Source organism: Chrysemys picta, chromosome 4, assembly GCF_011386835.1.
Source record: "Chrysemys picta bellii isolate R12L10 chromosome 4, ASM1138683v2, whole genome shotgun sequence".
NCBI lineage: Eukaryota > Metazoa > Chordata > Testudines > Emydidae > Chrysemys > Chrysemys picta.
This window is the reverse complement of record NC_088794.1, coordinates 17583208-17609234: the sequence shown is the minus strand read 5'-3', so window position 1 is coordinate 17609234 and position 26027 is coordinate 17583208. Positions and strand designations below refer to the sequence as shown.

Here is a 26027-nt window from a genome sequence, read left to right as displayed (position 1 = left end):
TCTCCTGTCGACATAGCGCCGTCTACGTGAGGGGGTTAGGCCAGTATAACTGTCACTCAAGGGTATGGATTTTTCACACCCCTGAGCAACGTAGTTGTACCGATATAGATGTGCAGGGTAGACCTGGCCTTAGTGTTCCTTGGTCCTATGGTGTTAGATGTGTCCCTTTTTCAATGGTTTGTCTCCATCTACTGGCAGAAAGAAAGCACGTTCCATCTTTTTGGGTGGTTAACTAGCTCTTTGCTTACATGAGTAACAAACTTGAACCATTTTTCCTTCTTTAGGTACAGATTAAATGGACCAACTTCTGCCAAATGTGTGGTTGCGGGAAATGGAGTTGATTGGGATAAAGAGCTTCCACTTTGCGAAGGTAAACTAATCTAATGGTTTTAAGAACGGTTCACATCTGGAGATGATGCAGCATAGCTGGTGCTTCAGAGGAGTCTCTGTTTTTACTTTGGCGTTTAATCCAAATGACAGATGAGTTGGGGGGAGGAATGAAATCATACTGTGGTTCACCATGGTGTTTGGATGACTCCTAGAGTATCAATTTTTAGTTTGTTCACCTGGCACTGTTTAATATACATAATCCAACAGGCCTCATGGCTCCTCTTCGCTGTTGTATCTGGTGTAATCCTGCAGTTCACTAAGTAAAAGGCATGATAATGACTTCAAAAAGTTTTGACCCTTCCCAAACCTGATTACCCACTTAAAATTTGAAGCTCTTTGGGAGTGAATCACGATTAAATTGCCTCTACCTTAATTTGATCTCTTGGATGCTTTCTGGGCTTGTTCTGTCAATCATGCTGCTGATGGTCCAGTCTGGAATCAGCTGTTGCTACAAGAAATGTCCTAGTTTAGTTTTCTGCTGGTGGAACAACACTACCTCTAGAGACGGCGGGGGAGAGGTTCTGGCTCCCTGAGGCTAATGTTGGGGAGGGGCACGTTCTGTTAAGGTCATCTTCCAGAGTTGGTGTTTTATGGAGCATCCTCCTTGAGCAATGGACGTACTGGGTTGGGTCAAGCCTAAAAGCAGAAAAATCTTCAGAATCTGAAAGGGGTCTTGCTTCAAATGTTAAAATGCAATGTTAAGTCCCCTTCCAAATGGCTAAATAGCTTTCTGGGGGGATCTGAGACAACTTTAAAGGTGAACTGAAGAGAGTTTCACTAAGAATGTAAACTTTAATTTTAATGTTGACATTCTTTGCTTCAGCAATACCTTGTCCTCCACCTCCTCATATCACCCATGGATCCCATACTGGTCAGACTGTACAAAAGTTTTCCTTTGGCTCAGCAGTAACTTACAAATGTGACCAGGGCTTCTCTCTTATTGGAGAGGCCTCCATTCATTGTACAACGAAAGATAATGTCAACGGAGAGTGGAGTGGGCCTGCCCCTGAATGCAAAGGTTAGTAGCGTCTGGTTTTTATCCCCTTCTTGTTCTACTATCTCCTCCCAGGAAAAACTGTGTTTTGACTACTAAGTAAACCCATAAACCTGAGGAAATTCAGTTAGTGCTTAGTCCCTCTAAATACGTATAATGAAAACTAGTTACTGTTGGGAAAGTAAAGAATGACTAACACTTCATAAATAAGCAAGCCTTAGAAGCAGGATTGTTTGGAAATCATATTTTTCATATGTCGATCATATCGATATTTTTGGGAGCGGGGAGACATGATGAAAGTGTAGGAGGATCCATTGTGTTGCTGGTTCCTTCTGTAGAAGCCACATTTCAAACAAACAAAAGAAACCCAGAGCACTCTCTATCCCTACAGAACATTCCCCTAGAGCTTGCTGTCTGGTGTATAGATTCCAGCCCAACTAACAACCTAAACACAATTGAACCCTGAACACATAGATGGTGGGGTTCGATTAGTTTCTCATTCCTCACCAAATAATCTCTGCTGCTTTTGAAGTCTTTCATCCAACTTTTTTTTATTTAGTGTAATTCCTCCCTGTTAACTATTCCCTTCCCTTTCCCTCAAAACCAACCAACCGACCCTGGACTCCACACTCAAAATCTGAGGCTGTTTTGGAGTGAAATCCAGTATTAAAACTTCTTCCCAATTTATTTGCTTTAACTTTTTTGTCCTTTTGGACACTGCCTGGGGTGGATCTGTCAACCAGGCTTTCGCCATCTGGTCCAGAAGCAGCTACAGTTAGGAGGAAAGTTCTAATTTAAGCTTTCAGCTTCTGGAAAATTGTAGAAGCGCAACTATTGTCTTTCAAGGATGTCAATCAAAGAGTCCCAGCTCCTTATATATAATGTGGGGGAGGGATGTGTTCTGATAAGGCTGTTATCCGGGATTTGTTTAACAGAGCCAAAATCTTCTAGCTGAACGGATGTGCCTCACGTTTTGTTAAAGCACAGTACTATTTACACTCTCAAATGGTTGAATTTTTCCCCCTTTTTGGGAGGAATTGTAAACAAATGTTTACTTAATCTTTACAGTTCTCCTTTAACTGAAATGTGCATTAATACTCATGATGCCGTTCTCTTTTCCTTCAGCGATTACTTGTTCTCCTCCTCCTAATATTGCCAATGGGATGCACAATGGCAGCAACGTGGAAATCTTTTACTGTAACTCATCGGTAACTTACAAATGTGATGATAATTTCTCACTTACTGGAGAGGCCTCCATTCACTGTACAACTAGAGATAACATCAATGGAGTCTGGAATGGGTCTGCCCCTGAATGCAAAGGTGACTGTGTGTTTTTATCTTCCTCTTACTCTACTTTCTCCCATCAGAAAAAAACAATATTTTGATTGCTAGGTAAAGCCATAAACACGAGGAAATTCAGTTAGGCATTAATCATCTAAAGATATAACTTGTGGGAAACCTGGTTGCTGTTGGAAACATAATCCTTAAAAAGTGGCTGTCCCTGCACGTGCACACAAGGAGGAAAAATTAAGATCTCATGGGTAACCTTAATTCTGTGATTTTCTAACTACTGAATGCTTTGCAATTTTAATAACTTGTTTCTGTTAACAGGATTGTTAACACCAGTCAGTAGAAATAATAAGAGTTGAACTCAGCATCTCCTGGTTCCCAACACGGTGCACCTTCTCCTAGGCCAAAGGATATTTTGATGTGAGGGATGGAGATGCATAGTTCTGAGTTCCACATAACACCTTGCAGAGAATGCTCAGTGAGAACAGCAAGTTTAAGGGTTTAGAAGTCACTCTAGGAAGTTCTGATGAGTAAAACTGAAGGGAAATGACAGATTTTGGCAGTTTGTAACTCATGGTGGCAGCAAGAGACACCACATTGAGCCTTTCACATCCCTGCTGCAAACTACGGAACAGTTAGAGCTCTTAAAAAAAAAAAAGAGAGAGAGAGAGAGAGAACTTTTGTAAAGGGAAGTGGTAGGCAGCTCAATGTAGGGATTGCAATGGGCTTCCCCTAGAATATAGGAATGGGATCCCAGCAGCAGTCTACAGCGTAGCCCAACTGATAGTACAGGGGCTCTCGCTGTGACAACGTGTAATTGGGATAAGTCTGTCTTGTCTCTAAAGATGCAGATTCCTAAACATTAGTTTGGCAAGCTCCTGGCTCTGAGTGGCCAGCTGGTGATGGGAGACTGATGTAATGTTCATAGCTGCTTTTTCCTCCTCTTTTTGCCTTAGTCATAATTATCCAGGACAAACCCACGACTGTCCCTCCCAAAGGAACAGAAGTAGCTGGTACTTCCTCAGGTAAATTGGAAAAACTTTGATTTGCTGAAAGTCTAGAATTTTGGGTTCAAATTTCCACTTAAATAAAAATGAAATGTACAGTGTGAAAGTCATTTTAATTAATTTCTATAATTCTGCTATTCACAGATGCAAATATGATGATGCTCACTTAGAGAGCTCGTTATTCATTTGCACACTCCATGCTCTCCTGGTTTTCCTGCCTCTCTCATTGTTCCTGCGTCATTTCTTTTGGTTATCAAAGCCTTTTGGTGGGTCCTTCTCCCCCTTCCACTTTCCAAAGGATTCCCACAGTGCTCTGACCTTGGCCCATTCCTCTGATTCCTCTCAAAAGGAGTGTGACATGGCCAATACCGTGGGTAAGGAATATTATTGTCTGGGCTGATTGATGGCAGCTCTAATGAGAGCGATGGGGGCAGGGACCTCCTTTGTGTTGTGTGGTTCTACAGCACTTAGCACAGTGGGGCCCTGAGTCATGACATCGCTATTGCAACACAACTGATAATACTGGCTGCAATAGCGAGTGGCTACTCTATCGCTCTATGGCATCCAAGTACTGATCATTTCAGTGGCACAAACTCTGTTTCTTAGGTGTAGATTTTACAGGGCCAAAGACAGTTAGTCTCCAAATCCATCTGGTTCTCCCAAGGATGAGAATTCAGGAGTAGATAATTTACAGCTGAAAAAATGAGCTCTTGGAATGACGATAGGGGTAATGCACCTAATGTGTGTGGATCTTCTGCTTTATGCAGACTTGACGGTATACCCCACAGAGGGAAAATTAGATACAATGAAGTGGGTAAAACACTGGGAGGGAGTTGACTCTAGCACTTTATCCTCAGTGCTTTCACTGGCATGCTTGGGGGGCTCTTCAAATGTTTTTGGGAGAGAATATGAGCAGTTGTGGAGGCAGGGAATGGAACTGGGCTTGTGGAAAGCAAATATAGCAACGAGTGAAGATTGTCCCTCAGTAATTGAGAATTTAGGATCTGTTGCCCCTTAGACAATACAATACAGAACATCGGGAAGTATTTCAGTTACTTTCCTGACTTTGCTTCTCATTGGCACTTGTCCTCATGCCGGTCATACAGTGTCCATGCATCGCATGAGAAATATGAAAGTCAGCTGTCTCAGAGAGAGCTTTCCACCAGCTGTTTTCACTTGTTTCTAAACCCAGACATGTTTCATGTACTCTTCTATAGATGGCTCCCTTGGTCTCCTTTGCCCTGTACGCCACCTTCTTTCCTGTCACTCGGTATGGTTGCAACAGTCTCTCTGAGCCTGTGCTGCGTTAGATCATAAGCCCTGTGAGGTGGAGGAATGTCCTGTTTTGCACAATGTACTTACCTTGCATTCCGAGACATGGTCAGGGTGAAGGATACATGGTAAATAATGTAAAATTTGAATGTACTGCAGTTTTGTATCAAGGCCATTCAGTAAACTAGCTTCAAGGCTGTAATGAAAACAAGTACATCCAAATTGTCCCCAATAAAATCATTTGTAACTTCTCAAAAAGGAATTTTCCGTTACAACAGACGATTGAATATCTTTCATAGTTAACTTTTCCCCTTCCTTGTCTGTCTTTATTGCTAGGCATTTGTGATTCTCCTCCAAGGTTGAGTTTTGCTGAGCTGCTTGGGGTAGTGAACAATTCCTATCCTGTTGGGACCCAACTGAAATACTCCTGTCGCCCAGGATACGTTTTGAGCTCTAAAAAGTTGGCCAAGGAGATCTCTGCATTAATGTAGACAGTACTTTACACTAGGATCTATGCTGTTGTCTGCGGCATTCTCAGGATCTTTACATTTCTATTACTCCCTCCATTCCCCCTGCCACACACACACACATCCAATAATATAGAGTTGTTAATCACTGGAGAGTGTGTTACAATTCAAGTGTATAGTTACTAATTAGTGAGAGATTGCAGTGTGCTCAGCTCTATGTAAAAGGAAGGCTGGTTCCGCCCCAATGTGTTTCTAATCTATGTGCCAGAACCTTATGTTGCTCAAAACCTCATCACTGTTGCTTAGCACAGTCAGTTTCTGTAGAATTGACTAGGATGTGAGGGTGCGCAGCATGCTCAGGCCCGAGGCAGATACATGTAACACACTGGATGATGGTTCAGACTCAAAGCAGCAAGCATACTTGAGAGGGTAAGTCCTTCTCTTCTGCAGCAAACCATATTCCCTCTGTTTTGTTTTACAGAAAAGCAAAGCACTTCTGATGTGTGTGAGATGGTTCCGGAGAGCAGAGAGTTCACAGAGTGTGGTGTCCCTCTGGAGAAACTGAGAACTCTGCTGGAAATGCGGAAACTGTATCTGGAGATTGAGAAACTGAAGCAGGAGCTAAAGTCACAATTAATAGCTGAGACCTATGATCCATATTGTGATAAACTGTCTCCCCTTTGGATGCAGGTTATATAATTACAGTACAGAAAGGATGATTCTTACTGATTTCATAGAACTTGCTAATATAGCTAATAACCCAGAATAGGCAGTAAATCAGGGATCAGATTTCCATCTTGGGTGCTTTTTTTAGAATTTTTTGTTCTTTCCCCTTGAATTTCACAAATTTGCTTTTCCACTTGATGATAAACTAGGGATTTCAGGTCCTTGTACAGGTTTTAGGGGTTATAGTGAAGGATTGAGTTGAGATTTGGTTTTCCTTAGGTAAGTTAACCAAGTAGCATGGAAGCAAATTATCAGTTGATACGAGCTTTAGCTCCTATGCAAAAGGAAACTCAAGACTAACTTCAGCTTTGTAGACATCCCACAATTTCTGCTTACATTTAACTTTAATGCACCAAAACGTACACATTCAAAGTGGTGAATGGGTATTTAAATGCCCGATTTCCCCACACCTTAAGAACAGTGATGTTAATAAATTCCTGCACCACTCTAAAAATGTGTAGGGGCTGAAAAAAGCCTATTCTCTGCCTTGTCTGCTCAATTACAAAGTCAGCAGGATGCTTCCTTTTAGGGACACTCAGCCTTGCCAAACTGAACAGAGCTATTTTTGAAATCTGCTGTCACCCATGGCACTTCTATAGCTGTCCTCAGCCACACACGCATTAGGAGTAGATGATACAATCTCAAGTGTAGAGAAGCAACCGTCTGAGCCATTTCCCCAATAAACAATAGGGGTGTTCTGTAACCTACACCTTTGTGATCAAGTAATTATTCCTGCCCTGCAGGGCTACAATAAAATGCAATTGTAATAACGGCTGATTGTCTTTGTTTTTATAACTTTGTCCCTTTGGCTGTAAGGCAGGGAGATGCCCAGCGTGTTTAGAGGATCGTTTCACTGAGAGCGAAGAACTAATTCCTCCTCCTCCTCCAGCCCAGTGAGCAGTCTGAGTGAGCCCATGGAGACTGATCCTTCCCCTCGCACCTAGAGTGGTCCGGGTTGAATTGAACTGGCAAGGTAGTGGAAGGGAAACTTGTCCTGTGGAATAAGGGGGACGTGCCAGTTTTTAGCATTTTTACCACTGTTGATGGACCCAGAGGGATCACGGATTCAGCTACATTCCTGGGGTAACAGCAGGGATTAATTTGGCCAATAGGATAAGGAGGAAAGATGGCTGGTAAATGCTTCTGTCTCAGAAATCATTGCTGCCGTGGAGGCTTTGCTCAGGAAGGGATAGCATAGCGCTGCTCTGAGAATAACGTCACTTGTGACTGTCCCTATGCCAGAAATGTAACAGTGCTGCAGTCTCCTCCAGTGAGAACCCTTAGCTGTATAAAGCCAGGAGCAGCGAATGGAAAAAGAACAGCAGCAGAGAAATAACCTGCAGCCTCAGCCTTTGCGGGTGGGGGAAGCTTCTGTCTCCTCGGACCTGTGAGCACTACTGAGCTCAGAGCAGGGCAGGGGTGACTTGCTGTTGGGAGAGCTAGTGGTGTCAGGGAGCGGGAAGCAATTTAAATCCATCCCTGGGATCCTTAGGAGATCAGCCCAGAAGTTGCACTGACTCAGCACATCCAAGCTCCGTCTCTGGCTGTTAGCTGTTCTCTGGGGGGTTCTGGCTGCTTGTCTCACCTGTCCTCTGCAGCATCACATCGCAACACGCCCGCACACCCAGGCAGTCTCTCTAATTGCAGAGAGTGAGGTGAATTTGACCCACAGCCTCTGACTTCTCATCACGGCTGCTTTCCTGGGCTATCCTGGATGAAGGTAGGCAATGTGATCTTTTTTATGTGCCCATCTAAATTTGTTAGTCTCTAAGGTGCCACAAGTACTCCTGTTCTTTTTGCGGATACATACCTGGTCTACACTGGGGGGGGGGGGGATCGATCTAATATACGCAACTTCAGCTATGAGAATAACAGGATATTCAGGTAGGTATGGCAGGGTACGCTGCCTGTTGTTGGCTGTGTGTGTGTTTTCTTTCAGTGTGCTGTCCCAGCTCTGTGCAGCTAGGGGACACAGCAGACCTCCATCGAATTGCCCAATAAAACCACAGCCCCGTTTCAGTAGCAAAGACACCTAGCCAGGTTTACTGTTGACAAAGCATGGTCCTCGCGCCCCCGATCAATGTCTTCAGTTACACTAGCACATGTATGCCTGTAACAACAGACCAGCTCAGTGAATGGCAGGACTTTAATAGGCCGCAGATTTAAAACAAACAAAAGGAAGAATTTTTTCACACAACGCACAGTCAACCTGTGGAACTCATTGCCAGAATATGTTGATTCAAAAAAACTAGATAAGTTCATGGAGGATAGGTCTATCAATGGCTATTAGCCAGGATGGATAGGAATGGTGTCCCTAGCCTCTGTTTGCTAGAAGCTGGGACTGGGAGACGGTATAGATCACTTGATGATTACCTGTTTTGTTCATTCCCCCTGGGGCACCTGGCATTGCTCATTGTTTGAAGACAGGATAGTGGGCTAAATGGACCTTTGGTCTGATCCCATATGGCTATTCTTATGACTTTCTGTTCCCTCCTCGGCCAGACAAAGACACTCCCTCTGAGACCCTTCTTTATACACTGATACAAACATATTAAGTATTGCCTCTCTGACATGGTTAGTTACCACCCTTTACCTGGTACGTGCTGGTTCAATCAAACACCTCTTTCCATCAGTGTCATCCTGATCTTATCTCCTTATCCGTTTAGGAGGGGTGAACATGTTCCTTTTATCTTTGGGGAGTGCGTTTGTAGCATACTTGATATGGGGTGTTCTGGTACCACCCTTCAGGAATGTGTTTCTGTGAGTGTCCTGTCACTTCTTAGGAATGTGTGTGGTTTTGCAATACCAGCCCTGTTCTTTCAGGTTCGGTGAGCTTGCAAGCGACATCGTTCTCCCACTACGAGAAAGGGACCAAGTGACCTTCTCCGTTGGATCATATGAACTGGAACCATAAACTCCCTAAACATTAAATCTCACCAAATGAGGGTCCATCCATCCTCATCATCATATCCACTCATTATAATCCACACCCGAACATAGCCACTTTATGAACTTCATACCCTCATATCTCAACGTCTGTACTTTGACCCATCAACCTTTACCCCCCAATCGGGGATATTGCAGATTATGTATTCCTCATGCCACTTTATCCTAAACCAAACTTTGCACCCTCTATAATCTGTATGTTATTCCCTGATAACCAGAAACTTCTATGCTCAAACTCTGTTCACTATTTTTTTTAGCATCATCTTAATAACATTTTTAAATCTGTTCTTAACAGGGCCAGATCACATTTGCTAACTTTGTTTTTGTATCAGCAGGGCCTGACTACTGCTTTAGTTCAGGCCTCAGGGCTCTGATACCAGGCCTCATGTTTCAGGCTCTCCCTTCCTACTACACCTCTGATGGCCTGTGAGCTTCCTATAGTGTGAACACAGGGCCAGATTCTCAGCTCATGTAAATAGGCACAGCTCTAACTGCACTAGGGTGAGGCCAGTTTATATCGGCCGTGAATTTAGGCGACACTCTTTGCACTGTAGTTTCCGTCTCCTCCCAAATTCAGACTTCGGCGTCTTCACATTACGTAGGAACCTTCTTTGCACTTCCCCTCCCCTTTTTCATCTTGCGTAAAAATCCCAATTCTTTTGGCACCTCTCTGGACAAGTCTCCCCCATCCCCATCTTAATGAAGCCATTCCATTTCCCGTCTCAGTACAGACACAGACATTGTGTAACGTATGCCTCTCTGCCAAATACCTGCCTGCTCCAAAGCTAAAACCTTTTATCGGGAAGCAGTCAGCAAAGGAACAAAATCCACAGTGTTGTTTGGTTTTGGTATGTCAGTTCTGTTGTTGCTTTTGTGTTTTGCTGGAGATGGGAGACCAAGTCTCCACCTGTGTTCATCATAACAGACAAATTCAGCTTCAAAGTGGTGCTTTTAGGACTATGGGGTTCACTTTGTCAGTAGGTGCACTTGCTCTGATGGAGGAAATGATCTGCATGTTCACCAGTGTGGCGATGCTGTCGTGCTGGAAGGTGTTGGCGGTGCTTAAGTGGGTCTTTTTCTATAAATCAATCACAGATCTGGTTAAAACGTATGTGTGGTAAAAGCTTTTTTTCAGGCTAAATGGTAGGAACAATGAAATGCTCCTTTTATGTAGTGAGGTAGCTGGAAACAACAGAAACTACCGCCCAAGGCAATGGGCCACATTGCAAGGCCAGATCAAATAAAAATGTAACCTCAGGAAATTAAGAAGGGTTTCCCCTGGGAATGGTTGCAAATGCAGGGGAAGGGGACTGTGTTTAGTAAACTGTATGTGTTAGAGGCAGAAAGGGCTGTGAGAAGGAGCTGAGACACCGAGCATCTTGGGCAGAGGACATCCTGGAGAGGCAGACTTGGAAATAATGAGAAACATCCTTCTGTTTGTACTGTGTTCAGGGGAAAAGCATTTGGTGTACGTTCTTTGTAAACAGGACTTGACCAAAGACTATATCCAAATCCTATCAGTTTCTTCTCCTCAACTTAAACACCTTGCAAGACTAGTGGCTCAGGCTAAGGAATAAAACTGTATTCACACACTCAGTGACAAGCGACATCAGCTTAGCAACTCTGAGTATTTCAGGCAACCCAAATAGCATCTCTAATGTATGAGAACTAAGTAACTCAAGTCTTCAGTATCTTTTTACCAAGAGTTTGAAAATGTGCTTCAACTGGCACAAAACATGGCAAAATGCTGTTTCCGCTCAGAGCAGGAGAGGCTCGATAGAATTTCACTCCTGCTGCTTAAGCAACAACTGGCTTTTACTTTTTGTTGGCTAGTCAATTTAGTGCTGCTTAAAGGGAGGGAAAAATAGCACTGAGCAGAGGCAGGTACAGGCAGGCACAGTGCAATCTTCCCCCACACAGCTTTGTCAGCACCTTCAATCCCCTGCTGTTCCTGGCAGGAGCTCCTGCGGGGCTGTGTCAGCGCTCCTTAATTCTATCTACAACACACCCTTCTATTTAACAGTAAATCCCTCTTTCCACTCCCTGTTTTACCCAAAGAATGGGATTCTTACCAGCACTCTCTCCTCTTTAATCCAGGGCCTCTTCTCTGGAGAAACTACCAGCCATCCTGATGTTTGTAGTGTTGTGATGGATTGCATAAATGGGGACTGGGATGAAACACGAGATTTTTTGGGGGGTGGGGGGGTTGGCTTTAGAACCCAGATTTCCACAAAAAAGGTAAGGAAAATGCTCCAGTCCACTGCCCTTGAGTTCCTTGAGTACTTAACATACGTATTAATTGTACAAGTGAGATGGTTTGATCTGTAGTTTGTGGTTATAGCCAACAGATTAACATGCACAAGGTGTTGCTCCAGTGTGATCCATGTGTGTTAAATGGATGTAGTCCTTGGTGTATAATAGCGTCTCCCCGAGGATGGCAATCAGCAGGGGGTTGAGAGCTATTTCCTCAGAAGCCTTTAGGGCTGGCTTCAAAGATTCCAAAAGGGCTCTACAGTGTCACTAGCAGCTTCTCCGGGGAGTTTCCACTGTCCGTCTCCCTACTTGTTTTAGCAACACAGACCTGTTGCCGTAACTATCCCAACGGGTATCATTGCTGTTCATGGTTTGGCTTATACCTCCCAGGACCAACTTAGAATTGGGAAATCACGTGAAATGCATCTAATTTTAATGAAGACAATTTCACTTGCATGTATAAAAGACGTTCTCAGCTTGGTTGTCACTGGCTAACTTGCCAAGTCAGATGTGGCTCTCCTGCATTTGTATAAAAACATCTTGCTCATAGATTCCTTAGTATCTAATGTTACTTGTGTCCTCTGTACCTTTCTGAATAGCACTCCAATTTCATCTTGGAGATTGTTGATTATTGGGAAAATGTATGCACCCATTACTTGATGGACGCATGCAACAGTTAGCAATCAATATTAGTCACAATTATTTTATTGCATTCTCCGATACTAAAGAGCTCGTCAGATCTCACCAACTACACAGTGTTGGATCTGGGTTATTACTTGGATAGGGGACCCGGAAAAATCATTTGCTGCAAGAAATAATGCTAGTGCTCTTCCCTCTGGATGTGGCCCATGAATCTTGCATGATGCTGGCTGGTGCTAGATTTCAGATGAGAGGTAAAGCCAAGATCTTCACTGCTAGTGGCCATTTGTGTAAGACTAAAAGCATTAAATCTGGTGTCTTCAGTCCCTGCCCTAAACTTATTATGTAAAGTTGCTCTGTGCTGTTTAACAGGAATCACTTTGCTTCCCAGAGATGGCTGCTCTGGGCTGGGGGTTCAGGGCAAAATTATTCTTACATGTCTAGTTTGTGTAATCACTTTGGATCCAGTTGGATGAAAGACTCTGTATGATGGTAAAATTAAGTCACTCAAGAACAATTCACAGGCTTGGACCTTGATATAAATTTCAGCAGACAAATCAAAATGCAATTTGTTAGTCTGGAACACCAGCTGTCACCTCCAAGCTATGTAGAGTTAACCCTTCGCTCTCCCTTTCAAAGCGTGATCCTTCCAACCAAGGTTTGCTCTGGCAACCGCTTTTTTTAAAATTCCTTGCACTTGTTTTTTCTCTACACAAAAGCCTCAAAGATCAAGTGTTAGCTTAGTCAGTGCTTGCATGACACCTTTTATTATTCTCGTTTTCTACAGAACGTGGGTAGGTTTAAATGAAGGAACTTAGGAACTCTCTCTATAAGCAACCTCCTTTCATCACCGTGCCTTTCTGTGTAGGAGCCCAAGGACAGCCAACCCCTTGTGTGCCAATTATTACTCTCTGCCAGGCTAAACTAGTGAGTCTGCTTCATTAACCTGCTGGGGAGTCCTTAATCATAGTACTAGCTCTTGCCAAATGCCTATCTCTGAACTGCTTCTGCTGAAGTCATAGGTATTTTTGCTATTGATTTCAATGGGCACATGCTCAGACTTATTTCTCTGGTAAACAAAGCACTTAAGGTGCCAAACTGAGCTGTATTTTTAACAAGTTGAGTAGGCTGCTACATGTTCTCCCATGGTTGTCAAGGGGAGTTACATTTAGCCCCTGTGGACCATGCTGCAAATGTCCCGTCATTTGTGTCTTTGTTTAAATTTCCTCTGAGTTAAACTAGATGGCTACACAGTTATTTGTTGCTTGTTTTTCCATCGAAGAGGGAACTTTCTTTTACACTGATGAATCTCTCGCTAGTCCAAGGGCTGAATGTGGTACACAGAATGGTTGTTTAACGAGACTGATCACTTTTAATTGTGCCACCTTTGATCTATTAGGTTCTAACCAGGGTTGTACCAAAGTGTTCAAAATTACCGGGGCGGTCTGACACTGAAAACACATAAACAAATGTGCTGCCAAACACCATTGTTTATCAACGCTTATCCCTCTGTGTAATGTCTAAGGGGCACCGTTATGCACATTGAAGTATTTTTATTTTTAAAAATGTGATTCTTTGGGAATATCTAACTACAAACAGAAGAGGCTAATGGGAAGCTAAGTGGCTTCTGAAGAGGACAAGTGAGAAGCTGGACACGAAATAAGGCTAAATTCAGAGTAGAAATAAGGTGTAAATATTTAACTGAGGGTAAATAACCAGTGGACCAATCTACTTATGGATGTGGCAGATTTTCCATCACCTAACTTTTTTAAAAAATCAAGACTGGACATCTTTCTAAAGAGATGCTGTAGCTCCACTAGAAGTTATGCACTTGATGCAAAAGTCTTCGATGAGGTTCTGTAGCCTTTAGAGTGGTAGACATGTTAGTCTGTATCAGCAAAAACAACAAGGAGTCCTTGTGGCACCTTACAGGCTAACAAATTTATTTGGAAAAAGAAGAACAGGAGTACTTGTGGCACCATAGAGACTAACAAATTTATTGTTAGTCTCTAAGGTGCCACAAGTACTCCTGTTCTTCTTTTTGCGGATACAGACTAACACGGCTGTTACTCTGAAATTTATTTGGGCATAAGCTTTTGTGGGCTAAAACCCACTTCATCAGATGCATGGAGTGAAAAATACAGTAAGCAGTGTGTGTGTGTGTGTGTATATATATACAGCACATGAAAAGATGGGAGTTGCCTTACCAAGTCAGCAGGGGGTGGAGTGTCAGTGCTAACAAAGCCAATGCAATCAAGGTGGAAGTGGCCTATTCTCAACAGTTGACAAGACGGGGTGAATATCAAGAGAGGGAAAATTACATTTTGTAGTGACCCATCCACTCCCAGTCTTTATTCAGTGAGGGGCAAACACCCCAAGCCACTCCTCTCTCCCTGTCCAACTCTCTCTTTGTACCTGAGAAGACCAGAAGAAAAAGCTGCTGGACATGAGGGAGGTGTCCTGATGGGAAAAGTTCAGTCTGTAATGGGGTAAGGACTTCACTTTTGATTCATGTACAGTTTTTAAGTTCAGCACCAAGAAGCTTTTTATCTTTATTTTTCATGTAACCATTTCTAACTTTCATGTATCATTACTTGTACTTCCTTAAAATCTATCTGCAGTTTAAATAAACCTGTTTTTATTCTTTAATTGAAACTAATCCAGTCTGATTAAGTTAAATTGTCTGGGTAATTCAATTTGAGGTGGCAAACTGAGTTATTGTTCCCTTAAAGCAAGGGTAGACAAACATTTCGGCCTGAGGGCCACATCGGGGAATAGAAATTGTATGGCGGGCAATGAAAGCTCACAAAATTGGGGTTGGGGTGAGGGCTGTGGTTGGGGGTGCGGACACTGGGGTGGGGCTGTAGATGACAGGTTTGGGGTCACGGAGGGTGCTCCGTCCTGGGATCGAGGGGGTTGGAGAGCGGAAGGAGGAGCAGGGCTGGGACAGGGGGTGGGGGTGTGGGGAGAGGTTCAGGTGTGCAGGCTTAGAGCAGCGCTTATCTCAAATGTCTCCTGAACGCATGGGCATGTCCCTCTCTGGCTCCTACGTGGAAGCAGAGCCAGGTGGCTCTGCATGCTGCCCCATCTGCAGGCACCACCCGTACAGCTCCCATTGGAGCCCTGGAGGGGATCATTGGAGCATGTAGGAGCCATTACGTGGCTTCTGGGAGCTGCGTAGTGCACCCCCTGACCCAGCGCCCTGGCTGGAGCACCAGAGCGGGGCAATCTCCAGACCCTGCTCCCCAACGGGAGCTTGGGGGCCATGTTAAAACAGCTCATGGGCCATAGTTTGCCCACCCCTGCCTTAAAGGGAGAACAGAGTTATCTCAGGACCGCCCGCAACATTTTGGGGGTGGGGAGGGAGTGGGAGTGTCTTGGGATTACTTGGGAAATCTGGGAGTGGGAGTGTCTTGGATTTACCCTGAAGAAGTAACCAAGGCTGATAAAAGGCAGAGAGTAACCCAAGTGTGGCTGGCAGGCAGGGCGGTCCTTAGGATTTATGGGACCCTATAAAGTATTATTAAACTGGTGCCCCTATGCTCGATGGCAGCCTGGGCTCGCAGCCCGGGGGAGGGGGAGGGAGAGAGGGACGAGGCAGCAAAGTATACCAAGCCACCCGCCCGGCTTCACGGTGGCAGAGAGTCTCAGTTCCCCGCAGAGACCCCCGTAGCCTCTCCCTCACGCAGAATGTGCGGCGTGGACGGCCCCTGCCTAAGGAGACTGCAGGGTATGTGGGAGACGAACTGCTCTTACCTGCTGTGATGGGCTGTGGGTGAAGCAGCTGCTTGGGGAGGTTTGCTCCCCAGCCCACCTGTAGCCCCGCCTATACTCCACCCCTGCTCTGCCCCAGGCCCTGCCCCTACTCTGCCCAGGCCCCGCCCTCTCCCCACTGTCTCCCTCCCGCTCCCTGATCACCCCCTTCCAGCCAAATTCCTGAACCCAAATGAAGCAAATGACATTTAAAAAAAAACCCCACTCTTCTGTGATTTCTTTTCCACTGCAAGCCAGAAGATGAAGACTGGACATGCAGAAGGTACCTAATTCAAAGCACTAGACTTATTTAAAAACAATGGGTTTTATATCTTTTGAAAGAAACAGCTCCGCCCAGCTGTAGGAAGCCGGCTCCCGGCAGCAGCGCCGGGGGAGGCTGTTGCACTCAGGGATACAGACGGGAAGAGAAACCCGTGGAGGGTTTTAAATGTTTCAATTTTACACCGTAATGAACAAAAACAAATGATGGTTAGATCTGGTGGGTGACTCCACGAGCAGCTGCCCCTCCGTGTAACGTGCCCACGGCTGCACCCACAAAGACACATGTGCAGCGGGGTGAGCCGGCCCACTCCATGTATGTGCCTGGGCAGGTCCCCCTGCCTCCTGGGACACAGGCTCGATGCTGATCCCTGGGGCGAACCAATAACTCGGGGCCCAGCGCAGCCTCTTCTCCCCTCCCCCGACCCCAGCACTAGCTCTCCGGACAACGCCTGGGTGCAAAGCAGTGGCACGCCCCGCCCCTTTTGAGCGCGCCCCGCCCCTCCTCTCCTGGCCACGCCCCCTGCTCCCCGCCCCCTTCCCTCGCTGTCCCAGAGCTCCAGGCCCGACGGTGCCGGCAGAACCGGAGCGAGCGGTCGCGCCCCGGAGACTCCGCTGCCGGCCCCGCCATGGTCTCGGCTCCGCGCTGCCGGCCCGGCGCCCGGGGGCTCCTGACGCTGCTGCTGCTGCTGCCCCTGCCCGGGGCTCGCGGTGAGTCGCGGCGGCCCCAGCAGCGGGCGGTGCCCCGGGCTGCGCGGGGCCGGCGCGCGGGGACCTGCGGCTGCCCCGCACTGGCTGCGCGGGGTGTGGAGCTGGGGGCAGCGAGCCCCGCCCGAGGCGGCACCGCCCCACTGGCTGCGGGCGCAGGGGCTCGGCCCGGCCAGTCGGGGCCCTGGGGATTGAGCGGCCGCGGGACAGCCCGGGCCGGGGGACAGGTGTGAGCGGGCAGGGCAGCGGGCTTGGCCCCACGGCCCGTCGGGGCGGGTGTTTCCGCTGCCAGAGACCCGCTGTGTTTCCGTTGCAGAAGACAGAACAGGGCCATTATAGAGTGACCCATCCCCTGTCGTCCAGTGCCTGGCAGGCAGAGGTTTAAGGACACCCGGAGCATGTGGTTGCGCCCCTGACCATCTTGGCTAATAGCCATTGATGGATCTGCCCTCCCTGAACTTAACTAGTTCTCTTTTGAGCTTAGTTATACTTTTGACCTTCACAACATCATGTTCACTGATGTTAAGGGAAGGGATATGGGGCAATAGTTGAAGGGTAGGTGGGGTCAGAGGAGGACTTTTGAGATTGGGGGAGACCAGAGCTTGTTCACACTTGATTCTAGTGAGCTGGCTACGTGTCAGGGGATCCCCTTTTGTGAATGGCACTCCAGGCATGTTGATTAGGCCAAACATTATCCATCTCTAAAACTGAACTATAATCCTCACTGTTGTGTTCAGAAATAGATTGTTTAGGTTCAAAGAGTTAATTGATGGTGTGGCTACAAGGGCAGTACACCTCATGCATGTGGACATCTCGCACTGTGCAGTCTCAGAAATATTAAGGAAAATGAAATGAGTAAAATTAGTTACATTTTTTCCTGTTTGGCTTAGCGATGTTGTTCAGTGGTACTTTCACTTGTGTGTTAGGAGGCAGAGCTTTGACATATTTGTGGGAGAGAGAAAGAGCAAATCTGGGATTGGGCCTCTTTTCTTTTAGCCTGTTTTGTCAGATACTAACCCTGTAAAAGTCACTCTAGTCATCTTACGGCATCTGATATTTTTCTGTTAGTGGCCTGGCTGTTTATATGATTTTCAGAACAGTCAGATGCGTGAACTGATCTTTCCTTTTGCAGAATTCCTTTTTCTACTGTGTCTATGCTGAAAACAATCCCAGGCACCCCGGACAAAAACCCCAAATAAAACTGGTGATTGTGAGGGGGAGAAATATCCATTCTAGCTCTGAACACAGGATTCATGGTGGTCAAAAGAAGCTTTTGTTTAAGGACGAATTTCTCCAGCTCCAGTTGGTCACTAGCTGGCCCACTTGGAGTGTGGGTGGGAGCTTGAGAGTTGCTTAGGCTGGAGCTCGTCATGCAGTGGGGACTCAGTTACTCTGTGCTGTTAATCCAACCAATCTCTGCACCTCCACCGTTATTGTGCAGCGTGGTCGCTCCCACTCGGCTAATTCCTGTTTGGATAACTTGACCTAGCACAGCAGTGAAGATGTCGCTAGTTTAAACCCCTGGCTGTGGGAAGCTTGTCTGTTCTCATAGACTACTAAAAAGAGATAGGGATAGCTCAGTGGTTTGAGCATTAGCCTGCTAAACCCAGGGTTGTGAGTTCAATCCTTGAGGGGGACACTTAGGGGTCTGGGGCAAAAATCAGTACGTGGTCCTGCTAGTGAAGGGAGGGGGCTGGACTCAATGACCTTTCAAGGTCCCTTCCAGCTCTAGATGATATGTATGTCTCCATATATTATTATTAAAAACTGAGGAACCCCCCACAACGGGGCTCACCTTGCCTCTGGCAGGTCCCTGTAGCATCTAAGGCATGTCAGGATCCTTTTCAAGGAAGGCGGCTGTGTGAAATTATTTAAAATAAATCTCTCTCCTGTTAAAATAAGAGTATGTTCTTATGTTTTTCTGATAAGTCTGTGTGGGGCCCTGCCAAGGCTCAGTCGTGCCTCAGATTAGGTTTTTAAATTAGATCGGAATTTCTATTATTAATTTTCCACTGTTCACCAAACTAAGCTCTGTGAATTAATCAGCACCGGTTCCCCAGCACTCACCCTTCATCACAAATGATGTTTACTCTTGCACCATACCGGTCATTTGTTATATCAACAGCTCTGCCATGCTCTGGTCCTTTTGGAACACCACACGATTTCCCTAGCACAGAACAAGATCAATGTTAGCGTGTTATGTTGATGCAACAAACTCTAACAGACTTAGAAGAGACTATGGCCGGGGTGGCCAAACTGTAGCCCTTTTACAGTGAAAGTGCAGCTCACCAGACTTGGGGGTGGGGGAGGTTGGGACCTCTGCCGTGGAGCAGGGTGGTGGGCTGGGGGCTTCTGCCCAGCAGGGAGGCAGGTTTCAGGGCTTCAGCAGGAGTGGGGCTGAAGCCCCAAGCCCCAGCAGGTGCCTCCTGCTCCAGCTCTTCAACTTCTGAAGATTGTTGTATGCCGATCGAAGGGTCAGTAAGTCTGGCTATCCCTGGACTATGGCAATGGCAGACTAGCAGTGCAGTTAGTTCACTCTCCTCTCTGGGTTTTTTTTTTCCTACTTAACTGTAGATATACTTATTGTCCATATTAAGTGTTGAATTCTATCACTTTGTCAACTTCAATGGCAGAGACTCCTCCTACCTGGTACAGGGAGTTATTTGTGATGCTTCCTCTGGTGCCAGGCACTTATTACCAGACAGCACACACCATCAGCCATTCACCATGTAGACATTCCAAACAGAAGAGACATGCTGCATTCAGGGAGCCACAGAGAAAGCTACAAATAGCACTAATGATTATATTGGGAAAACATCTCTGTCCTTGATGGGGACAAGGATTTTTGCACATAAAAATGTATGGCCTATTATATACATCAAGTATTTTCCTAAGCAGGCATGCCAGACTACTTGAGTCTAAGACTGCGTAAGAAATTCACATCAGTATTAAGATATAGCCTAGGTTTGTCAAATAGAATATAACACATACATGCAAGGAGCTGCGGTTATGGGTGATCACTCAGTTGGCTCCTTCCTCTCACCCTGTATTAATGTAGGTTTTGCACGGAATACAACAGACACAGACTCAATACAGGGAGCTTTGCCAACACTTATAGTATTCTTCACAATGCAGGCCATTCGTCATTGAAGTTTTGTTATGTATTTTGATATTTGAACAACTTTGCCATACATATAGTTCTTAAATATTGTATTTATTTTTTAATATGGTGAGTCAGTTTGGTTGAACTGTTTGCTGAATGAGTAGTCTCTGAGGCTAGAATTTTTAAATGTGTGAATTTTAACAACAACAAAAATACGATTATTCTCACCATTTTTAAATAAATATTTACCACAGTATGATATTAACTTTACTGCATTGTTTGTGATTTCCTATCGCTGCTGGGAAGCACAACAAACACAATGAAAAGCTTAATGCAAAACAAAATGCAAGCGCTGTCTAACGTTCAATGGTACTCACTTTGCTTTCTCTCTACATTTAAAGCTGAATTCAAATTTCAAATCAAAACCTGACAAAAAGGGTTTTCAAACTAACATGGACAAGCCGGTGCTGAAATGTGAACCAGCTGCTTAACACAAAACACTCCTATCTGCTCACAGAGGGCCACTCGCTCAATGGAGAGAGAAAAGTGACAAAAAAAAGACACCCACCTCTACAGAACTCAGGGGCTTCTGACCATGTTGAATTCTCAAGACAAGTAATGACAGGTCTCAGTTCAGTGCTCTCATATCCTGGACGACAGACATAACTCACAGTGGTCCCAGGAGGACAGTAATTCCTCCTCTCATCTTCCTTACTTAAGACAGCAGATTTCAATCTTGGTATGGCACCACAGCCACCTAGCAATACGTAGGCATAAAAATTGTACTTTTAGCTTTCAATTTATATATAAACATGCACACATATATTTAAAAAAACAGAAACACAGCTCTGCAACGTAAGTGAAGGGTACCAAACAGGTACCTTGCCCCAAAAGTTTATGATTTAGAGGTAGGATGACCAGATGTCCCATTTTTAAAGGGACAGTCCTCTTTTTTGGGACTTTTTCTTATATAGGTGCCTATTACCCTCCCATCCCCTGTACCGTTTTTTCACGGTTGCTATCTGGTAACCCTATTTAGAGGCAGCCACAGAACTGCTTATGAACATTAGAGCAGGACACTTTACAAAATATGTAGGGGAAGGGAGATTTTTAAAAAAATTATTTTTAAGGAAGAGAGGCAAGCAACTTGGACAAAGTTAACTGGGTGCTGCTCCCAGTAGCGGGTGGTATGAACTAAGGAGTAAAAAAGAAAAGGAAGGAGCTAAGAGAGAGAAAGGAATTAGTAGATTAAAGCATGTAGAAAGAGAGAGACAGATTTTCTCGCTGCTCCTCATCTCCAATTCTAACTGAACATTCTGTTTACAACCACGGCACGGTTGTCTTCTTCAACTCTAACCTTGTGTCCCTCTGTAGTCTGTATTCATCCTCTCCACTTTATTGAAGTCTCACACAATTCCCAAGGCGTCTACCTCACCCCATTCTCCTTGACCTCTTAGTGCCTTGGACACCATCAAACATTTCTATTTCTTTTAATCCCATCATCTACTGGCTTTTGTCACTCCATCCTCTCACGGTTTTTCTCCTGACTCTTCCATCTCGTACTTTCAGTTTGGTGGATCCTCCAACTCTCCCCCATCCCCGCCCCATCAGCGAGACTCTGCCAGGATTCTCTCCTTGGCCCACCCTCTTTTCCTTATGCACCCTGTGTTTGGGATCCTATCTGCTCTGACCGCTTTGGATCCGATCGTTATATTGACAACTCACAAAACTCCTGTTTGGATTCCCTGCCAGTAGCTTAAACTGCACATGGCAAAAACAGAGCTTGTGTTCCCTCGCAGATCTTTCCTTCTCCAAGTCTCAGTCACCACTGATTGAACAAAATCATCCTCCTCTCAGCTGCTCATGCCTGGCAGGGGATTGGGGCACTGAGGCGGCTCCCTGTCAGCAGTGCAGCAGGGGTGCTAAGGCAGGCTTCCTGCCTGTCCTGGCACCGCGAACCGTTCTGCGCCCTGGAAGCGGCCAGCAGCAGGTCCAGCTCCTAAGCGGAGGTGCGCAATTGGCTCCGCGCGACTCTCTCCCGCAGGCATTGCACCCCCAGCTCCCATTGGCCAGGACGTTTATGCAATTTTGTAATATAAGTGGTACTATTCAGGTAAATCATTTTCAAAACCGCTTTATTTCATATTTGCCTCGTGATGTAGCAAAACTGTATGTGCATCTCAAGGATGAAAGCATCCCCACCTAATTCTGGGCAGTCAAAACTCAAATAGAAAATTACTTCCCATTCCTGTCCATCTAAACTACACCTTCCTGAATCAAGCACAAATCCTCTCACTCACCGATGTTCCCAGATTGCTTTGCAACAAGATCCTTGAATAAGCAGGTTAATTGTATATTGTCACTGATCCAGCAAGAACTTGAAACTAGTTATTAAAGCTAGTTTTGAGTAGACCTATTCAGTGTGGGAAAGTCTAACATTTCCATCAGCGAAGGGTGGCCTGAGCAAATTTGTTCCAGAGAAAATAAAATACTTACCATTACAAAACTCTCCAATGGTTGACCATTCTGAGTTTGAAAGGCAAATGACAGTGTCTGACTTTCCAGGGATTTTAACAAAGCCATCACGGCACCTGTATGTCACTTCTGTGCCTACAGGGAAGCCCTCTGTGCGACTAGTATCATGGGGGACAAGGGCCCACCACGGCCATGCTAGAAGCCCTTTACCCCTGTAGACTAACCCTCTGAGCCTTGGACTCCTTAGCGCATCCTCCCTGCCCAAACCTCAGCCCCCCAGCTTTTCAAGTCAAGCTTCTGCTACTTTTGAGCCAGTGTGGAGAGCAGAGGTCAGGTGTGATGTGCTCCCAGTAGCCTTCCATAGTCCCCTATTAAGAATAAAGGAGAAAATCGTATGTTGTTCTTTAGGTGAAACATAAATATATAAAACCAGAAAGTTTGTAAGCAAAATACAAGATTTCATCTATAAGGAGGCAGCATTGCATGCGCTAGTTCCTCAGATGGATGATATGGCGCTCTGAGTGTGTAGTTACAGTATATGGTGCTTTAAAACAGGTATGTGAACTAAAGTAATTGCTTAATTGAGTTTAGTATATATCATGAAGAGCTTAATTGTGTTTAGTATATATCACAAAGAAGTTCATGTGCACTTCATAAGGACTATGCAGTATTTTACACAGCATTCACATGGTCCATGTTAAATAAGAATATTCAATGTGACTAGATACTGAAGAAACTAATATCCTGCTATAAAAATGTTGTTTATGTAAATCTACGTAGGTGCCATTCCTGGTGCAGAGCGGAACTTCTAGAGGAATGTTCGAGCTCAGCTTTGTTTTATGGTGGGGAGAAGAGCAGATTCACGGATAGCCCAGTTCTCCGTTAGTTAGCTTGTGTAATTATCAACACTCGTCATCAGTCACTTTTTTGTTGTTTGCCCCTTGCAGTTACTACCTCTGCTGACAAATTAACCCTAGCCTGTGACATCCACAATGCATGTTTTCTCCTGCTTTTTCTAAGGTTTTGCTACTAAGAAAAATATGCTATAACATCTGCTTTAACCTGAAATGAGTTAAAATGTTTCTGTTCTATGCAGTTACACATAATACAAGAACTAGTATTTGTTCCTGACAATACTGAAAATCCAACCAATGAAAACTTTAGTCTAAATGAATACTTTGCAGTCTAAAGAAAGATGTGTGTAAGACTGAAGTATAGAACTATTTTGATTTTAATTGTTTGTCTTCCTTTTGCAGGATACATGACTGATGCTGGCTGATGACTGGTTTACACATTAACAGACATTGGAAGAAAATCATGGGAAAGTTAGCAGATAAATGTCCTACATTTGTACTGAAATTTCTGTAGTGAAAATAGACCCCTCTCAGGTAACTGCTGTTACTTTTGCTACAACTTCTTTCCTCTGTTGAGCTGGACTTGTAGCAGGAATCCACCGCATTTGAGTAAAGCAGAAAGACCGGAGAGATCATTGCTCTTGCCCTTGAAAATGGCTTCTAAAGCAAGCAAGGCTGTTGGTAGCATCAAAATTACTTGCTCTTCTGAACATGCAGCTGGTTGCTTATTTGGTCTCTCCATAGTGCTAAACGTTTCCCCTTAAAGAACGTAGTCACCATCCGGGGCATGGTTTGGATTGTGAGTTGTGGCTGTAACTGCAGACAGCAAGAGAGCCTCTTCAGATCCCTACTTACAAGCTCCCATCATGGAGTGCGTATTACTCTTTAAACACAAATGTAAAGATGCCACACACTAGGTGGAATGTTGTAGATTCTTCATAAAAACATCCATCCTGGGTCAGACCAATGGTCCATCTAGCCAGGTGCTTCAAAGGGAATGAGCAGAACAGGGCAGTTATCGAGTGACCCATCATCCCCTGTCAGCCAGTCCCAGCTTCTGGCAATCCGAAACTAGGGACACTCAGAGCATGGGGTTGTATCTCTGGCCATCTTGGCTATCAATCTTGGCTTTCACATTTGTTTCCTTGCAGTCCACTAACACTTTCGATCTTTACTGCTTACTTCTTATAAGAAAGTATCCTCCTGAGAAGTTCTCCAGTAGTTTAGTGCCTACATTATCTTTATATGTTAGTTGTCAAAAACTGTCTTTGTAGATCTTAAAATAAGCTTTTTTATGTTCAGGAAATGTCTCACACGGCTGCTGAGAGGGGGTGTTTCTAATCAAACACTTTTTAAATCTTCTAAGACAGATGACAGATTTAAAATGTTATTTGCACCTTTTTTGTGACCGCAAGCTGCATTGAGTTTTATTTAGCAATAAGAAGAAATCTTTTCCACTGTGGCGGGGCTAGTGCCCCACTCCCATGTGAGAGGGGACTAGAGTAGGCCAGAGAGGCTGCGCAGTCTGGCAGCCAATCAGGAAAGGGCTTACTGAGGGCCAATCAGGGACGAGATTGGGGACAGCCAATCAGGGCTCAGCTTGGCCCTATATAAGGGCTGCCCAGAAGTGCAGTAGGGTGTCTGTCCCAGGCCTTCCAGAGGGGAAGGTCTGTCTCCAGAGCTGGGAGACTAGCACCTGGGACACCGCCGTGCTGGGCAGGCCCAGGGGAGCAGAAGGTAACTCCAGCCTGGTGTCTGTCAGGCTGCAGGCCCTTAGGGGAAGGGCCTAGCAGGTGCGAGGGGCTGAAGGCGAATCGGCCCAGGGACGTGGACAGACTGAGGGAGAGAAGGAGGGCAGGACGGCTGCCACTACAGGTTCCCTGGGTTGGGTTCCAGAGTAGTGGGTGGGCCTGGGCTCCCCCCTTTGCAGTACACCCAGCCATCGGCCGTAGGGAGTGGCCATCAAAGACTACGCCAGATCCCTGATAAGAGGGATTAGACTTTAGGGTGTGTGGTTGGACATGGTGGCTGGGGCGTAGAGAGACTGCTTATGAAACCCTGCCGCCCCTCGGAAGGGGGTGTGGATGGACTAAGGGGCACTGCCGGAGGGCAGTGGTCTGGAAGAGGACACCTAGAATTGTGAGCAATGCGGGTCCAGACGCCAACCGAGGGCGAGATGATGGACGGGATACCACCAGGAGGGGGCGCTCCACTGGACAGAGCTAATTCCCGGAGACATCCATCAGGGGGCGCCAGGTGGTGAGTCCCAATCCTGTCACATCCACTAATGAAGAAATTATAATTGAAGATATGTGTTATTTACAATGTCTTATTTGGAATAGGCCTTTTTCTTAAATAAAAGGGATACTGAATAAAGATTCCAGCCTCCTGATATAATTTTTCCATACCTGTTAATAGAAACTGTCTCATTAACTATTTAAAAGTGATGTTGAGATCTAGCCCTGTGCCCTCATCTAATCGCTAGCTGGTTACAGAACAGAAAAGTTCTCTCCTTTCCTCTTGCAGATAAGTATCTTTACTAGTGTGGAGGGATTTTCGTAACGTGTCAGAAGTTGACTCAGTTCTGTTTAGCCTGATTCCCGCGGGATCGCTGTCAGAGGAAGGAGACCCCACTGCTCAGAGCTGAGATCACTGCTAATGGCGTAAATTACAGCTGCAGTCCTTCCCCCACCCTCACTTCCCGTTAGGGTGTAGAACTGGCCAGGCGCGATGCCACAGAGCTACTTCTGCAGAAGATCCTGGCATTCATAACACAGGATTTGTCAGACAGAGGCAGCTCTCCCCCTAGAGCAGAGGAGACATCAAAGAAGGAATATACATGCTCCCCACCCTGGTTCCCTCCGCATCCCC

The 26027-nt window shown here is 45.5% G+C and overlaps 2 protein-coding genes and 2 long non-coding RNA genes across 4 annotated transcripts in view; 3 read left to right on the top strand and 1 right to left on the bottom strand.

Annotated features, from left to right (window-relative positions):
- LOC112060902 (complement receptor type 2-like) overlaps nucleotides 1-6916 on the top strand; it is a 111499-nt gene extending 104583 nt beyond the window's left edge. The window contains exon 11 of the mRNA XM_065594579.1: nucleotides 5902-6916. Coding sequence (XP_065450651.1) covers nucleotides 5902-6119 — 218 coding nt within the window. The 3' untranslated portion in view covers nucleotides 6120-6916. The remainder of the gene's footprint in view (nucleotides 1-5901) is intronic.
- Nucleotides 1-26027, top strand: part of LOC101943449 (complement receptor type 1-like) — a 431031-nt gene that overhangs the window by 195440 nt on the left and 209564 nt on the right. Inside the window, exons 15-16 of the mRNA XM_065594544.1 lie at nucleotides 285-370; nucleotides 1214-1408. Of these exons, the coding sequence (XP_065450616.1) occupies nucleotides 285-370; nucleotides 1214-1408 (281 nt within the window). The remainder of the gene's footprint in view (nucleotides 1-284; nucleotides 371-1213; nucleotides 1409-26027) is intronic.
- LOC135983351 (uncharacterized) lies at nucleotides 16587-23742 on the top strand. Its single transcript, XR_010600939.1, has 2 exons — nucleotides 16587-16727; nucleotides 23559-23742. It is a non-coding gene; the product is annotated as an uncharacterized LOC135983351 (long non-coding RNA).
- Nucleotides 18712-22466, bottom strand: LOC135983350 (uncharacterized). Its single transcript, XR_010600934.1, has 3 exons — nucleotides 22324-22466; nucleotides 20396-20584; nucleotides 18712-18891 (listed from the first exon to the last, which is right to left on the bottom strand). It is a non-coding gene; the product is annotated as an uncharacterized LOC135983350 (long non-coding RNA).